The 18,600-nt window shown below is 44.4% G+C and overlaps 1 protein-coding gene across 1 annotated transcript; it reads left to right on the top strand.

Moving 5' to 3' along the window:
• The first annotated feature begins 306 nt into the window (after positions 1-306).
• gga3b (golgi associated, gamma adaptin ear containing, ARF binding protein 3b) lies at positions 307-13,515 on the top strand. Its single transcript, XM_066675098.1, has 12 exons — positions 307-413; positions 2,786-2,866; positions 3,035-3,172; positions 3,584-3,665; positions 5,252-5,368; positions 6,008-6,265; positions 6,722-6,795; positions 7,009-7,178; positions 9,331-9,614; positions 9,767-9,936; positions 10,093-10,203; positions 11,893-13,515. The coding sequence occupies exons 1-12, from the start codon at positions 405-407 to the stop codon at positions 12,001-12,003; spliced, it is 1,605 nt and encodes a 534-aa protein (XP_066531195.1). The 5' UTR covers positions 307-404; the 3' UTR covers positions 12,004-13,515.
• The last annotated feature ends 5,085 nt before the right edge of the window (positions 13,516-18,600 follow it).

Raw genomic sequence — 18,600 nt, 5'->3', positions numbered from 1 at the left:
TACTTCCAGTGGTGGGGGGCTTCATGCCACTCTGGCAGACTCTTGGCTCTGGAAAGCTGCTGTATAGCAGTGTTTCTATGGCGATTATACAGTCTTTGCACATCTGTGTCCACAGTGTGTTTTTTGGCTCAGTTCACTGAAAGCTGGCTTGGCTGTGTGACGTGTGTTATGTTTATTCCAGTAAAGGTTTTTGGTGTACTTGTGGTGGTGTTATAAAGGCTGGGTGTGGTCATGAACTGTAGTATTAATGCAGATTTATACGGCTTTATACAGGTTTATTTTTTTCTGATTCTTATTTCTTTGTGCAGGACTTGTCTCGTCTGACCCTGAGCTGACTGTAGACAGAACTCTGATTCCGTCTCCACCTACACGGCCCAAAAAACCCTGTATTTGACAATGAGGACATGGGCAAGGTGAGGTTTTGGGTAAATCAGACATCATTTACTTATTATAATTATTGAATTCATTCATTTATTGTTAGTGAAAATTAGGCACGTGCGGTGAAGCTAGAGCTGTGGCAGTTTTAATATATATATTTTTTAATCAATCTTTTTTAAAGTGATTTAATTCATTATCCTCAATATTCAGTGCAAAATTTTGCAAAAGATAATTTTTCCACTTGAAAATGATCGATTTTATTTTGGGCACAAAATTGCATAGTAGTAGTAGAACATGAATCATTTGTAACAATGATGCAGTCTGAGATAGTGTAACAGTCTAAATTGTGTCTGCGTGGGTTTCCTCCGGGTGACTGTCTGTGGGTAGTGTGGTGTGTTCTCCCTGTGTCTGCGTGGGTTTCCTCCGGGTGACTGTCTGTGGGTAGTGTGGTGTGTTCTCCCTGTGTCTGCGTGGGTTTCCTCCGGGTGACTGTCTGTGAGGAGTGTGGTGTGTTCTCCCTGTGTCTGCGTGGGTTTCCTCCAGGTGACTGTCTGTGAGGAGTGTGGTGTGTTCTCCCTGTGTCTGCGTGGGTTTCCTCTGGGTGACTGTCTGTGGGTAGTGTGGTGTGTTCTCCCTGTGTCTGCGTGGGTTTCCTCCGGGTGACTGTCTGTGGGTAGTGTGGTGTGTTCTCCCTGTGTCTGCGTGGGTTTCCTCTGGGTGACTGTCTGTGGGTAGTGTGGTGTGTTCTCCCTGTGTCTGCGTGGGTTTCCTCCTGGTGACTGTCTGTGAGGAGTGTGGTGTGTTCTCCCTGTGTCTGCGTGGGTTTCCTCCAGGTGACTGTCTGTGAGGAGTGTGGTGTGTTCTCCCTGTGTCTGCGTGGGTTTCCTCCAGGTGACTGTCTGTGAGGAGTGTGGTGTGTTCTCCCTGTGTCTGCGTGGGTTTCCTCTGGGTGACTGTCTGTGGGTAGTGTGGTGTGTTCTCCCTGTGTCTGCGTGGGTTTCCTCCGGGTGACTGTCTGTGGGTAGTGTGGTGTGTTCTCCCTGTGTCTGCGTGGGTTTCCTCTGGGTGACTGTCTGTGGGTAGTGTGGTGTGTTCTCCCTGTGTCTGCGTGGGTTTCCTCCGGGTGACTGTCTGTGGGTAGTGTGGTGTGTTCTCCCTGTGTCTGGGTGGGTTTCCTCCGGGTGACTGTCTGTGAGGAGTGTGGTGTGTTCTCCCTGTGTCTGCGTGGGTTTCCTCCGGGTGACTGTCTGTGAGGAGTGTGGTGTGTTCTCCCTGTGTCTGCGTGGGTTTCCTCCGGGTGACTGTCTGTGGGTAGTGTGGTGTGTTCTCCCTGTGTCTGCGTGGGTTTCCTCCGGGTGACTGTCTGTGGGTAGTGTGGTGTGTTCTCCCTGTGTCTGCGTGGGTTTCCTCCGGGTGACTGTCTGTGGGTAGTGTGGTGTGTTCTCCCTGTGTCTGCGTGGGTTTCCTCCGGGTGACTGTCTGTGGGTAGTGTGGTGTGTTCTCCCTGTGTCTGCGTGGGTTTCCTCCGGGTGACTGTCTGTGAGGAGTGTGGTGTGTTCTCTCTGTGTCTGAGTGGGTTTCCTCCGGGTGACTTTCTGTGGGGAGTGTGGTGTGTTCTCCCTGTGTCTGAGTGGGTTTCCTCCAGGTGACTGTCTGTGAGGAGTGTGGTGTGTTCTCTCTGTGTCTGCGTGGGTTTCCTCCGGGTGACTCTCTGTGAGGAGTGTAGTGTGTTCTCCCTGTGTCTGCGTGGGTTTCCTCCGGGTGACTGTCTTTGAGGAGTGTGGTGTGTTCTCCCTGTGTCTGCGTGGGTTTCCTCCGGGTGACTGTCTTTGAGGAGTGTGGTGTGTTCTCCCTGTGTCTGCGTGGGTTTCCTCCGGGTGACTGCCTGTGAGGACTGTGGTGTGTTCTCCCTGTGTCTGCGTGGGTTTCCTCCGGGTGACTGCCTGTGAGGACTGTGGTGTGTTCTCCCTGTATCTGCGTGGGTTTCCTCCGGGTGACTGCCTGTGAGGACTGTGGTGTGTTCTCCCTGTATCTGCATGGGTTTCCTCTGGAGGACTGTGGTGTGTTCTCCCTGTGTCTGCGTGGGTTTCCTCCGGGTGACTGTCTGTGAGGAGTGTGGTGTGTTCTCCCTGTGTCTTTGTGGGTTTCCTCCGGGTGACTGTGAGGAGTGTGGTGTGTTCTCCCTGTGTCTGTGTGGGTTTCCTCCGGGTGACTGTCTGTGAGGAGTTGGTGTGTTCTCCCTGTGTCTGAATGGGTTTCCTCCGGGTGACTGTCTGTGAGGAGTTGGTGTGTTCTCCCTGTGTCTGAATGGGTTTCCTCCGGGTGACTGTCTGTGAGGAGTGTGGTGTGTTCTCCCTGTGTAAAATGATGGTAAAATCATTGTGTGTGTGTGTGTGTGTGTGTTAAGCTGTTGGCAGAGCTTCTGCGGAGCAAGAACCCTGAGGACTTGCAGGAGGCTAACAGGCTCATCAAGAACATGGTGAAGGAGGTGAGAACTGGTAAACAATGGAGAAGCATTGAAATCAAGTGAAGTCTGTTATGGTTAAAGCTAATTTCCGAAAACCCGTTTGACACGCCCACATTCATTGTTTTAAGACCAGGGTTGGTCCTTAATTCCAGTGCAGACTTGTGACTGGCTTTTTTTTATATTCCACAGGATGACGCCCGAGTGCAGAAGCTGACCAAGCGCCTTAACACCCTGGAGGAAGTTAGCAACAATGTGAAGCTGCTGGGAGAAATGCTGAGCCACTATGAACGAGAGCGGTCATCAGATGCTGACCGTGAGCTCATCAAGGTGAGAGAGAGCATGAGTGTGAGTTGTGGGTTCAACAGGAGTTTGTTCTGTTTTCCCAGTGTCTGCGTGGGTTTCCTGTTGATGCTCCCACAGTCCAAAAACAAATGGCTATTCAGAACTGTGTGTGTGTGTGTATTTTGTGACTGTGACTGTGTGATGCTTTGCAATTGACTGGACCCCAGTCCCGGGTGTATTCCTGCCTTGTGTCAGTGGAATTCTCCTTTAACCTTCATTTTATTTCTGCTTTGTTCCTCTTCAAAGATGAGATGTGCTGCCTGATTTGCACTTAAAACATTGTAGCCAGCATTAGCATAATATGCAAATGAGCGAAATCATCACATATGTGATGGCTTCATTTCCAGATGGCCTTGTTTTAATAACATACCTTTCTTCTTCCCTTCCTTGGTGCAGGAGCTGTATGAGCGATGCGATAAACTGAGACGCACAGCTTTTAAACTGGCCACAGAGACGGAGGACAATGACACCAATTTAGGTAACAACGCTAACTGAGAGGACTCACATTTCTGAATGTGCTTGTCATTTTTACAGCAGCTTTGAGGGCTCTATTTAGCTGGAATTTATAATAATTATTTTAGCTCTGAACAAATACCTGGATTCATTGGGCGCAAGGCGGGAACACACCCTGGAGGGGGCGCCAGTCCTTCACAAGGCAACACACACACACACACATTCACTCACACACTCACACCTACGGACACTTTTGAGACGCCAATTCACCTACCGACGTGTGTTTTTGGAATGTGGGAGGAAACCCACGCAGACACAGGGAGAACACACCACACTCCTCACAGACAGTCACCCAGAGGAAACCCACGCAGACACAGGGAGAACACACCACACTCCTCACAGACAGTCACCCGGAGGAAACCCACGCAGGCACAGGGAGAACACACCACACTCCTCACAGACAGTCACCCGGAGGAAACCCACGCAGGCACAGGGAGAACACACCACACTCCTCACAGACAGTCACCCGGAGGAAACCCACGCAGGCACAGGGAGAACACACCACACTCCTCACAGACAGTCACCCGGAGGAAACCCACGCGGACACAGGGCGAACACACCACACTCCTCACAGACAGTCACCCGGAGGAAACCCACAGGGAGAACACACCAACTCCTCACAGACAGTCACCCGGAGGAAACCCACGCGGACACAGGGAGAACACGCCACACTCCTCACAGACAGTCACCCGGAGGAAACCCACGCAGACACAGGGAGAACACACCACACTCCTCACAGACAGTCACCCGGAGCGGGTATTGAATCCACAGCCTTCAGGCCCCTGGAGCTGTGTGACTGCGACACTACCTGCTGCGCCACCGTGCCACCCCCCAGGCACACAGTATAATCTAAAGAAATATCGCCAAATCAGCAACAGTCTGAACCATATTATCACCCAATTACACAATAGACATTCCTTATAATTAGTGATTTCTGCTACTTTATAGTGCACACAACATTCTTGACTTATATAGTAATCTCCATAGAAAAGCATTGATTTAGGTTACAAGACTCTGCACATTAGAGTAAAGTTACTATGCCCAATACCAAGTGTTAACTAGACTCTTATCCAACACTGGTACTGGGCTGTGGAACAGATAAACTGCTTTCTCTATAGTGATAAAGGTCCAGAGCTAATCGTTTGACAACAGTAGCTGACCTCACTAATGCACAGTGTACCAGAAATGTACCGGAGTTTTCCCGGAGGAGCTGAATATGCGAACGCAACAACCTGCCACATTTGTCCAGGACATTACCCGCACTTTATACTCTTGGTGCCCGAGTAAAGAGTCTGGGTAATGACAGACTCAGCGAATGTGAGAATGGAGCGGGAAATGTTCATTAAATCCTCATGGCAATGTAACAACTAGAGAAGTAGATGCTCTACATTGCAACAAAGGAGGACAAACTACCTAATAATGTCATTTGATTTCAGAAACACCTATGAGCAGGGTTCTTGTAGTGTATCTTTCTATGAACAAAGAATTACAGAATACATAATGTATAATAAATTAGGCTGGGATATGTCTGATGTGTGATTTTTGTTGTAGGTGATATACTACAGGCCAACGATGACCTGGCGAGAGTGATAGGTTTGTATAAAAAGGTCGTACTTGGGGAGACTGATGGAATGGACAGCGAGGAACACAAACCAGAGCCTGTGGAAGGTGAACACTCTCTCTCTGACATACACATGCTCTCTGGTCTTTAATTTCACTGAGAACAGTCTATGACAGGGTTTTCTGGGTCTACAAGCATAACATTCTTCCATTGCGCCAGCTCTTTTGACTATTACTTTTTACTGTATTTATCATATATTTTCAACTCATGCGCTCTCTCATCTTTTTCACTTTCTCTTTCACATCTCCCTTTCTTCTTTTCCCTCTATCTGTCTCTCATCTCGTTCTCTTTCCTCAATCTGTCTAATCGGTTGCTTTCCTTGCTCCTTCTAATGTGTGTGTCTCTCTCTCTCTTTCTTTCTCTCTCTCTCTCTCGCTCTTTCCCCTCTTATTCTCTCTCTCTTCCCCCCTCTCTCTCTCTCTTTTTCCCCTCTCATTTTCTCTCTCTTTTTCCCCTCTCATTCTCTCTCTCATTCTCTCTCTCTCCTTTTTCCCCTCTCATTCTCTCTCTCTGTCTCTCGCTCTTTCCCCTCTTATTCTCTCTCTCTTCCCCCCTCTCTCTCGCTTTCTGTCTCTCTCTCTTTCCTCTCTCTCTCTCTCTTTTTCCCCTCTCATTCTCTCTTTCTCTCATTCTCTCTCTCTTTCTCTCCTCTCTCTTTCCCCCCTCTCATTTTCTCTCTCTCTCAGGATGTGAAACAACAGGCACATTGATTGATCTGGCTGGCCTGGATGAACCCTCTCCACCTCAATCACTTCCACCCCCCTCCGACTCAAAAACCTCCTCCACCAATCCCGTTGCTCCCAGCATCCCAGTGCTCCCGCCTCCTCCACGCCGATTGGCCAGCACTCTCGGAGGCAGCGCGAGTCAGAACAACAGCCCCAGTCACAAAGCCTCTAATCACTCGGCCGCTATATCTCTGCTTGATGATGAGCTCTTGTCTTTGGGTGAGTAGCCCGTAAGAGCCCATGGTGTTACAAACCCTTTACTGAACATCCTGAATGCAGTCATGTGACAGTTTGTGTATGTGTAGGTGTGACCTTATTTTACAGAATGACAGTGTACATAGAGACCGTAGAAAAGCTTGATTCTGGTCCCTTTTTAAGAACGAAATGTGGAAATGCAAGTTCCAAAACTGTTACATTGGGATTTCAACCAGAAAAATGTGAAAAATGTTGTTTTATTTGGTCTCTTTTATATTTCGCATAATTTGGCTGGGCTTTTATGGGTTAAGTTTTCTTCCCTCTTCATTAATTTCAGTGCTACAACTATTTTTAAGTGTAGTTTGTACATGCTGCGTATGGTTTAAAGAACACGCACACTTCTGTGTTGTCAGTCTACCAGTTTAAACACTATACAGCAGTATAATTACAGTTCCTGCTTGTTATTTTCTTTGTTGGCAGGGTTGAATGATGCTCCTCCAGTGCCGAGCAGACCCAAGCTGGAGGAGCTGTCAAATCAATGGACATCATTACAGGTACTGGACTGTAATGGCACTGACGCTGTTCCATCACCCCATCACATGCACTTTTATCGCTCCACTGCCTCTAGACGAGGCCTGGCACTAGGCATGGTAACATTTAGGCTATAGAACCTCCTTTAAGTTATTTTTGTAGCATGGAGTGTTTATGTGAGTGGGGGATTGAACCTTACCTTTCTGTGCTGAAGGAAGTGCTCTTCTCTTTTCCAGGCTCCTGACCCTGGACTGGACCTGTTTGCTGGTGTAGCAGCACCGAGCTCTGTTTTTCCTCCTACACACCCCACAACACATCCCACACTTGCTTCCCAGCCTAATCAGCCCTCTGCAGTCAGTCAGGGGCTGCAGGAGCTCTCCATGATGCACTTTGGAGAGGTGAAGGGGTGAGTTACAATTATAATGCAGACTGTAGCTTGTGTTCTTCACACAGTGATAATGTTTATATATTTTTTGCAGTTTAGGCATAGGATTATAGCATGTTTTTCAGTTTTACCCTTAAAGGGCACATATACCCATTTTCCACAAGTTTACACAGCTCCTGGAGACTTCACTAACTGTTTGTGACTTATTTGGTCAAAATACCACAAGGATCAAACACTACATCACCTCCTGTCCTAAAAAGCAGAGAACTGAGGAGCAACGAGTAGAAGCTCTGGTTTTTAGCCATTTTTGCTCAACTGTGCTTATTCTCCACTCTTGTTATTGCTCGGTACACTTTTATTCTCTGGGTCATTGTTTATTTTACATCGATTTAGCACATCTTGGCGCCCTCACATACACACAATGTTGTGATACTCAGATTCTAAAGTCCTACACTTGAGGTCAGAAGCGCAACAAACAGTGGGTTTTCTTGACCTACACTGTTGATGAATTTTGGCAGCCAGCGCAAAACCTGTGTTTAAAAGGGGTAAACAAATATTCCGTTACCAATTTAGAAAAAGACTATATTTATAAAATGTTTAAAATCTGTTTATTAATGGTTATTTACTATTGTAAATGCACTTAATACATCAATAATCAGTTATAACACATAGATACAAAGGACAACTGTAATAAAGCGGGGTGTGTATGAGTGGTCAAGGAGCAAGGGAGGGAGGTAAGTGCAGGAGAGTTTAATAATAATAAATTAAAGGAAACTAAACAGAGGGACACTAAACACAAGGACTAAACTACAAACGGCTTAACACTAAACAAGGACTATACACAGAAATAAGGGGCTAAATGCTAAACACTAAACAAGGACTATACAGAACTAAGGGGCAAAATGCTAAACACTAAACAAGGACTATACACAGAAATAAGGGGCTAAATGCTAAACAAAGCTAAACACTAAACAAGGACTATACACAGAAATAAGGGGCTAAATGCTAAACACTAAACAAAGCTAAACACTAAATAAGGACTATACAGAACTAAGGGGCTAAATGCTAAACACTAAACAAGGACTATACAGAACTAAGGGGCTAAATGCTAAACACTAAACAAAGCTAAACACTAAATAAGAACTATACAGAAGTAAGGGGCTAAATGCTAAACACTAAACAAGGACTATACAGAACTAAGGGGCTAAATGCTAAACACTAAACAAGGACTATACAGAACTAAGGGGCTAAATGCTAAACACTAATATACAGAACTAAGGGGCTAAATGCTAAACACTAAACAAAGCTAAACACTAAATAAGGACTATACAGAACTAAGGGGCTAAATGCTAAACACTAAACAAGGACTATACAGAACTAAGGGGCTAAATGCTAAACACTAAACAAAGCTAAACACTAAATAAGGACTATACAGAACTAAGGGGCTAAATGCTAAACACTAAACAAGGACTATACAGAACTAAGGGGCTAAATGCTAAACACTAAACAAGGACTATACAGAACTAAGGGGCTAAATGCTAAACACTAATATACAGAACTAAGGGGCTAAATGCTAAACACTAAACAAAGCTAAACACTAAACAAGGACTATACAGAACTAAGGGGCTAAATGCTAAACACTAAACAAAGCTAAACACTAAACAAGGACTATACAGAACTAAGGGGCTAAATGCTAAACACTAAATAATGACTCTAAACATAACATAAGAGTTAAACAAGAAGGCTAAACACAGATCATTAAACATAGAACAAGGCTAAGGACCAAGAACAACAACCAAACATACGTACAATGACCCACTGACAAGGACTATATAAAGACAACACCAACAAGAAACACCTGGGCGCTAATTAAGACACATGACACTAGAAACACAAGGGAAGGGTATCACATGACCAGGGAACAAGCAGGAAGCAGACACAAGACAGGGAGAAACAGTCACATGACATGGGGAGCACAAACAAGAAACAAAAACAGAACAGAACACAAAACAACAATGACCTGCTGTTTGCCAAATAGTGATCCCACATACATCTACAGTAGTAGACCTCAGATCTTGCCAGATATTGACCTTACTTTGTCTTCTCCATCAGTCAATATTTAAGCCTGTTAGCGTCATCACGTATTTGTGTGTATTTCTGTGTTTTTGTTTAGCGCGTCCAGTCAGAGTGGGATTGCTGGTGGTAGTTTTGGTTTGCCTGGTGCTACTGTTGGCTCAATGCCTGCTCCACTAACCTCCTCAAACCCGTTCATCAGCTCTCCATTGCCGGGCTCTCCTGCCCTGACTCGGACTCAAGCCCAGGCTGGTCACTCGGCTCCGGGCAGTCCCTTGTTCCGCCCACCCCTCTCGCCCCTACACTCTCTTCAGGGAAGTCCCGTCCGCGGCCCTGAGCCATCACTGTCGAACGTCCATGTTCCGTTGGACTCCATCAGGCCCAGTGAGTGTGCGCACAGACGGCAGTATGGTGCAGGGTGTTTGAAGTTCAGAAGCTCATATTATGTACTTGAATGCATTAGGATATCTGTAAAAATGAACATGGAGACAATGGGTGAATAAGGATAGTAAATCTAAGTCACAATCTCTCCTCAGGTAAAGCTCTGCCTGTGACGGCGTATGATCGAGATGGAGTGCGCGTTCTGCTACACTTCGCCACTGACTGCCCCCCTGGCAGACCTGATGTTTTGGTCATTGTGGTGTCCATGCTTAACACAGCTCCTTTACCTGTGCAGAACATAGTGCTACAGGCAGCTGTCCCCAAGGTAACATAAGCATGTTTATTTGGACATACACTCTGTGTTCAGACACTATTTCTAATAAATTCAGCTGCTTTAAGGGGTGCACCCATTGCTGAGGGCTTTGCAGTGAAGAAAGAACATTGGTATCAGACTTTTCTTGTTTTTCTTTCTATTTTTCAGTCAATGAAGGTGAAACTTCAGTCTCCATCTGGAGCAGAACTCTTGCCTTTTAACCCCATCCTGCCCCCGTCCTCCGTCACACAGGTCATGCTGCTGGCCAATCCATTCAAGGTGAGCTGAGGTCATTTCTTATACACTCTTGAGTCATCTTTTATACACAGGTAGACATGAAAGGGTATGAAAATTTAATATCGCGGTTAACTTGGCCAAAATTTTCATGCTCGCAAATATTACCGCGGTGTGGTTAAAATGTGCTGAAAATTTACAAAAATGATTTCTACACGCACTTACATAATTTCACCATGAACAAAAATTAGCTCTCATTTAAATAAAATTTAAACAAAAATAGATCGAAAGCAGGGGTCCTCAAACTTTTTAAGGCCCAGCTCACAGTTCTTCAGTCTAAAATCTGAGAAGTAAACAAAAATAAAAACTGTTAGGGCGGCACGGTGGCACAGCAGGTAGGTGTCGCAGTCACACAGCTCCAGGGACCTGGAGGTTGTGGGTTTGATTCCCGGTCCGGGTGACTGTCTGTGAGGAGTGTGGTGTGTTCTCCCTGTGTCTGCGTGGGTTTCCTCCGGGTGACTGTCTGTGAGGAGTGTGGTGTGTTCTCCCTGTGTCTGCGTGGGTTTCCTCCGGGTGACTGTCTGTGAGGAGTGTGGTGTGTTCTCCCTGTGTCTGCGTGGGTTTCCCCTGGGTGCTCCGGTTTCCTCCCACAGTCCAAAAACACACGTTGGTAGGTGGATTGGCGACTCAAAAGTGTCCGTAGGTGTGAGTGTGTGAGTGAATGTGAGTGTGTGTGTTGCCCTGTGAAGGACTGGCGCCCCCTCCAGGGTGTATTCCCAACTTGCGCCCAGTGATTCCAGGTAGGCTCTGGACCCACCGCGACCCTGAACTGGATAAACGCTTGCAGATAATGAATGAATGATGAAGGTCCAGTTAGAGCTTTTATTGCTGGAGGGCGGGACTTTATCTGTTAGCAGCAATCTGATTGGCTCTTTATGCTGAAGGACAGGACTTTATACACTGTATTGTATTTCATCCAAAATAATTGCTAGGGAAAATTCAGTACTCTACTCCCTTGGCCAAACTTATGGTTTTCTGCCATAGTTAAAAGGGCCAGTCGCCCTAGTTTGAAGACCCCTGACCTAAAGGAACAATAAACTATGCAGTCTTGTTTTCATTTAGCTACTGTAAAGCTGTAAAAGTCATGTGCGATTAAGATAGTAATCATTGTATTAGGTTATGTTTCTCAGATCATTAGTATCATAATTCTGTAACCCACAATATTATTGTTTTTGTGGAAAAAATGAGGTCCGTTTTTTCAGAACCATGTTAATTTCAAACAACTCCTATCCCACAAACAAAAATGCACTTGAAAGCTTTAAGGTGGCACTTACTGTTAAGGTAGAAAGAGTCTCAGAACTTTATTCTCAATTTAAGGTGGCGGAAACAATCACAACCAGCACATTTTTACAGCCACACACGTGTTTCCAAGTGCGTAAACGTTAGCCCATTAGCTTATTCCTCCAGTCTTCACTCATTCCACTGTGGTTCCCAATCTCACCTCCCAAACCTGATTTAACCTCAAGAGTCCTTAAGCAGTGATATCCGGACGAGGAGGTGAGATTGGGCACCACACCACGGCTCTGACAGAAAACAAACCCCAATGCTAAGCCGACATTGGTTGACGCTGTAACATGAGGTTTTTAAACCACTGTATCAGTAATCAGTAACTGCTTCATGTCTATACAGAGGTCCTCGTAAGTCTGACATGGTTGAACTGTGTGTATTTTCCAGGAGAAGGTACGTTTGCGATATAAGCTGATGTTCCTGCTGGGTGAGAGGCAGTATTGTGAAGTTGGAGAGGTGGACCAGTTCCCCCCAGTGGAAAGGTGGGGAAACCTCTAGATCCAAAAGAACATCTGCTATTGCAGAACTGGAACCAGAAGCAGAACCAGAACCATATACACAAACACACGTTCGGCCAGAGGTGAGACCAGAGACGCCGTGTTGCTCCAGTCCGTGTACCAAGCCAAACATAAAACGTCTTTCTTTATTGGTTCTTTATTACTATCTCATTAAAGCTGTGAATTATATGACAAGTATTACCAATGATCAGATTAAGCCCAGTGCTTCGCTCCGCGCTAAAGGCTAAAGCTAATCCCAAGCCTCACACGGCACACACACTAGAAGCGCCTGGATGAGATCAACAAGAGATTACCTGCTGATCTGAACTCACTGCTGTTTACTGCAGCTCACAATCGCAGTAGACTCAGTTACACTGGACATAACCATGTGCTGCTACCAGTCTTTCTCATTCTCTCGCTCTTGTGCTCTCTGAGTGTTATAGAGCAAAGCAACATTTGTGTTGTGTGCTTTGTGCAGCTATTGCTGTTATTTCTAATGATGTAAATCACTGACCTCAATAGTTTCATTGTTATTCTTTTACTACTGTTATTATTATTATTATTATTCTTTATAATTTAAATGCACTATTAATCAAATATCACCACAATGTTCTGAATTCTCAAGCTATGATTAATTCCCACGTCTGTTGACATGAAAACCGTATTATTATTGTTTATTAGCATCATTATCAGCATTATTATGATCAGAAAGCATTATTAACCTCTTAAAGATTCTTTAGGTTTTCATTCCAATGTAACCTCTCACACAATGGTGGCTGCATCTCCATGGTAACATAGCTCCTTTCACATCAGAAATGCATTAATTTCTCCATATTTAGGTAGGCTTCTTTTGTCCTCCTTGAAAAATAAGCCAGTCCTCAGGCGATTGGCTGTTCGTCGTGTTTTCCAAAGCAGACATGAGGATAAATTACAGCTTGAATAACAAAGAAACAAAGAAAAGAAAAAGCCAGGTACTCTGTCTGTGTCAAACTTTTATTATTGATCTTATATTCCACACTCTTTTAAATGGGTTAGTCTTGCTTTTTGGTCATTGTACAACTGTGCAACAGAATTTGACCTCTGAATTTAACCCACCGAGGCACTGAACACACACAAACACACTGGTGGTTTGGGGCACTAATTTGAATTGCTACATTCAGACACCTCAATTTTCTGTCAGTCTGTTGCTTACTCTGGTTACATCGTTGCATACTCGCAGTGAAGACAGTGTTAAACATTTAACAACAGCAAAGCATTAATGCTGCACTGCATTTAGAGAGTGTAGAGACCCCTTCGGTGTAGATCATATGTCCTTAAAGTGATGGTTTGGTATAAAATCTCATTTATTTTCCCTTTTTAACCTGAATGTAGTTGGTCGGTAAAGACATGTTTGGTGTCTGAAGCTACAGGAGGGAGTCTTATGGACAGCCTTTAAAATTGGATGATTTTTATGGTTTCTAACATAATGTGGCATACTGTACTGTCTTATTTTAATACAGGGTGGGTCATTTATATGGATACACCTTAATAAAATGGGAATTGTTGGTTATATTAACTTCCTGTTTGTGGCACATTAGTATATGGGAGGGGGGAAACGTTTCAAAATGGGTGGTGACCATGGTGGCCATTTTGAAGTCAGCCATTTTGGATCCAACTTTTGTTTTTTCAATGGGAAGGGGGTCATGTGACACATCAAACTTATTGGGAATTTCACAAGAAAAACAATGGTGTGCTTGGTTTTAACGTAACTTTATTCTTTCATGAGTTATTTACAAGTCTCTGACCACTTATAAAATTTGTTCAAAGTGCCTATTGTGTTGGATTGTCAATACAACCCTCTTCTCCCACTCTTCACACACTGATAGCAACACCGCAGGAGAAATGCTAGCACAGGCTTCCAGTATCCGTAGTTTCAGGTGCTGCACATCTTGTATCTTCACAGCATAGACAGTTGCCTTCAGATGACCCCAAAGATAAAAGTCTAAGGGGGTCAGATCGGGAGACGACCAATCATCTTTCCAGGAAACTGTTCATCTAGGAACGCTCGGACCTGACACCCATAATGTGGTGGTGCATGATCTTGCTGGAAAAACTCAGGGGACATGCCAGCTTCAGTGCATAAAGAAGAAAATACATCTTCATGTAGCAATTTTGCATATCCAGTGGCCTTGAGGTTTCCATTGATGAAGAATGGCCCCACTATCTTTGTACCCCATATACCACACCATACCATCAAGATGTGCAGCACCTGAAACTACAGATACTGGAAGCCTGTGCTAGCATTTCTCCTGCGGTGTTGCTATCAGTGTGTGAAGAGTGGGAGAAGAGGGTTGCATTGACAATCCAACACAATGGGCAGCACTTTGAACACATTTTATAAGTGGTCAGAGACTTGTAAATAACTCATGAAAGAATAAAGTTACGTTAAAACCAAACACACCATTGTTTTTCTTGTGAAATTCCCAATACGTTTGATGTGTCACATGACCCTCTTCCCATTGAAAAAACAAAAGTTGGATCCAAAATGGCCGACTTCAAAATGGCCACCATGGTCACCACCCATCTTGAAAAGTTTTCCCCCTCCCATATACTAATGTGCCACAAACAGGAAGTTAATATCACCAACCATTCCCACTTTATTAAGGTGTATCCATATAAATGGCCCACTCTGTATATTGTAATAATATAGAGGAAAATATAAAGACATCACATTTTATTTGGAGAAAATAATGCACAATGTCAGAAACCATATTAACAAGTTTATTATTATGAACTTAAAGGCAACATCTGCTATTGTGGGGAAACATTGCTCTCTCGTTTGTTTACATTCAGAAGCTCCATGTCTTTAAAAATGGAACAGTAGGTTTGAGGGGAAAAGGTTTTTTGTATTATTTGTACATGGCTGGAGTTTAACTTGTCTAAGTTTTTATTCACTGTTGGAATTACCACAGAAACTCACTTGTAACTTGCGTTGTTTAGTTTTGTAGGACTTTCTGTCTGTGTTTACTTTAGAGCAGTTAGAGTCAGTTCCATCTTAAGTAATAGCTACAGCAAAAATAAGTTAATATCACCCACCCATGGAGCAGACAGTGCAATATCCTCGTCTCGGTTCATGATTTTCTAAGTTTCGAGGTCTGTTTGTTGTCTAAAATATGTACCTCCCGATGCGTTTGCTCTATCATGACCACATCAGACCGAGACACTTTGTTTTTGTACCCATTTATAGACACTGGGACTTCGTAATGATATTAGACTGATTTTAAGTTTGCAAACCGACAGGAGAGCAGCAAACAGTGAGGAAACATCCTCAAAATTTTATAAAATTTATTTATTTTTTACCTGACACCAAACATGATTTGAATAATCAACTGCATATGAGGTAATGGAAGGATTGTATGTATTTTTACTTTTATTTTTTTCAGATTATACAACTGTAACTCATTAGGAGAAGAATGTAGAGGTGGTCAGGACTGTTTACAAAGACCCTGTGTGTTCTTAGAAAACAAGCAAAGACAAAGCAGTAAGATGCTACATATTTTTATCCAGTGTTTAATTATAGTTTTCTATATTTATTTTACGATGGACCATCTTTTATTTATTGAGATCTAGTGCAGTATTCGCTTATTGCTGTGGATCGACAGCTTTTTTGTTGTTGTTAATTTTAGATTTTTGAATATGACTCATGATTTACACAAGGTTATACGTGTTATTATTTACCACATAGAAGCCTAGAACGAGTGGAGTTTACACAAGACATTACTCTGCTTCAGATTTGGTGCAAATCATTTAAACACCTTTACAGACTTGTTTTGAATGCTGGGTTAGTTACGTGACTTGGGAGGTGGCCAACACTGATCAAATGAAGTTAAAATCAACTGAACATGGGCTTTTAAAGAGGTACAAACAGCACCCTACCCTTTTAGCGATTAGCAGTTCCACTCATTAGCTAGGTCTCCTCCATCACACATCATCGGACTGCTCGGCCCACTGGGAGATCACTTACAGCCCAGTTCTGTGATGTTAGCTAAACTGACCTGAGACCACACGCGGCTGTCGGTTTTCTAAAACGGAAATAAGTGAGATTCTTAACAGCGAACACACTCCTCAACATTTTAATTGCACGATTACTGTTGATTGGAACCAAACACATATTTAAAATGTTTAATATAATGGTTTAAATCTAGTATTTCGTATAAATATTAAAGGCGAACTGCAGAACTTTAACCCATCGTGAGGATCTGGGAACAGCTCACGTGTTTTGAAGCTGCTTTAGGACATTTGTGTGTGTGTGAGGGCACTATGCAAGTCATAAGAGCTGATATTTCTCGTATGGCTGAAAACTAAAGTGTGATGTAATCTGTCTAACAGTCTTTCTGCAGGAGGATTATTGGTTGAAGAGTGAATGAAAGCATGGTGTCTACTCCATATTGACTGAGGAAGTCTGAATAGTTTTTCTGTTACGTTTACGCTTTCCCTTTGCTTCTCTTCCTCAACTTGAATTCACACCTCTGCCGAGCCACTCCAGAACTGTAGCTGCTGGTTCTGGGCTTAGTGTTTTCCCACCTCTGACATTGTCTTCTGACACTTACAAGCCTCAATTTGTTTTAAGCTCATGTCATTAGCTGGTACGTGGTGTTAATTCTCTTTAGGTTTTAATCGTAGACTTACATCCATGTCATTTTTAACACAGTTTTTTTTAAGCGTAGCATTATTTATCTTTTGACGTTTTAACATCTTTATGAGTGAGAAAATGTACCTAGAACAAAGTGTATCTAGGTTTGAACTGTTTTGTTTGCTACTGGATATGATAGTGGTGTTTATTAAGTTTAGTATCGCTACCTTCCAGGGATCATTTTCCATCTGATACTAACCACAAGTGAGAACAGTTTGATATAAAACTCTAAAATAACTGACTGAGGCTGACTTGATGTTGCAAAAGGGAAAACACTAAACCGTGCAGTGCAGAGGTCCATCAGGACCACGACTTTAACCCACTGCTGTAGGGTGTGTGAGGAGGGCAGAGAAGTTAGTAATGTACAGAATAATGTATGTACGTTCTGTATGTGCTTGTGTCATGTGAGAGTTTTAAGCTTGAACATTTTATGGTCCATAAGTGCAATCTGTTCAGCTGCATGCAGAAATTAAAGTGTCTGTCTTAACGCAAACAGGAGTGGAGTCATGTTTCTTTCACAAGAGAACAACTGTTGTTCTCACATTTAGGGAAATGTGTGTCATATCTGTAAAATCTCATTACAAATAAACATCCAGCCATCCATCCATTATCTGTAAGTGCTTATCCAATTCAGGGTCACGGTGAGTCCACACCTACGGAAACCAGAGCACCCGGAGGAAACCCACGCAGACACAGGGAGAACATACCACACTCCTGACAGTCACCCGGAGGAAACCCATGCAGACACAGGGAGAACACACCACACTCCTCACAGACAGTCACCCGGAGGAAACCCACGCAGACACAGGGAGAACACACCACACTCCTCACAGACAGTCACCCGGAGGAAACCCACCCAGACACAGGGAGAACACAGCACGCTCCTCACAGACAGTCACCCGGAGGAAACCCACGCAGACACAGGGAGAACACACCACACTCCTCACAGACAGTCACCCGGAGGAAACCCACGCAGACACAGGGAGAACACACCACACTCCTCACAGACAGTCACCCGGAGGAAACCCACCCAGACACAGGGAGAACACAGCACGCTCCTCACAGACAGTCACCCGGAGGAAACCCACGCAGACACAGGGAGAACACACCACACTCCTCAGACAGTCACCCGGAGGAAACCCACGCAGACACAGGGAGAACACACCACGCTCCTCACAGACAGTCACCCGGAGGAAACCCACGCAGACACAGGGAGAACACACCACGCTCCTCACAGACAGTCACCCGGAGGAAACCCACGCAGACACAGGGAGAACACACCACACTCCTCACAGACAGTCACCCGGAGGAAACCCACGCAGACACAGGGAGAACACACCACGCTCCTCACAGACAGTCACCCGGAGGAAACCCACGCAGACACAGGGAGAACACACCACGCTCCTCACAGAGAGTCACCCGGAGGAAACCCACGCAGACACAGGGAGAACACACCACACTCCTCACAGACAGTCACCCGGAGGAAACCCACGCAGACACAGGGAGAACACACCACGCTCCTCACAGTCAGTCACCCGGAGCGGGAATCGAACCCACAACCTACAATTACCAAGTACAAGATGTACATCGTCTCATTTAATCTTCAAACAGCTGTAATACGTTGAATAGAGCTTCCGTACTTGCCACTCTGGGCTCAGCACTTCAGAAACTGCACTATGTAACTTTTGGAAGAAGGTAGGAAAACATAGCCGACCACCTCTTGATTTCAGAACACAGCTGTAAAAATAAATTACACTCTGCAACTGTAGGGGCAGCCAGGAGCAAATGTACCACATCTTACTTAGCGTTCCTTTAAACCACTCTTGACGTTCATGACTTTTCTTCACATATAAAACACTGAACTCCCCTTTTGTTTACTGTCTGCTGGGATGAGTTTGACTGGGCAGCACTATAGCTTATATTTAA

Source organism: Hoplias malabaricus, chromosome 6 (assembly GCF_029633855.1).
Source record: "Hoplias malabaricus isolate fHopMal1 chromosome 6, fHopMal1.hap1, whole genome shotgun sequence".
Taxonomy (NCBI): domain Eukaryota; kingdom Metazoa; phylum Chordata; class Actinopteri; order Characiformes; family Erythrinidae; genus Hoplias; species Hoplias malabaricus.
The sequence above is the reverse complement of the archived record's forward strand: the minus strand, read 5'-3'. Positions and strand labels throughout refer to the sequence as shown.

Excerpts from the sequence above, each read along its gene's own strand:
- gga3b (XM_066675098.1), top strand. Across the intron at positions 5,369-6,007 it reads CAAACCAGAGCCTGTGGAAG|GATGTGAAACAACAGGCACA; the intron begins GTGAACACTCTC and ends TCTCTCTCTCAG. Across the intron at positions 9,615-9,766 it reads GTTGGACTCCATCAGGCCCA|GTAAAGCTCTGCCTGTGACG; the intron begins GTGAGTGTGCGC and ends ATCTCTCCTCAG.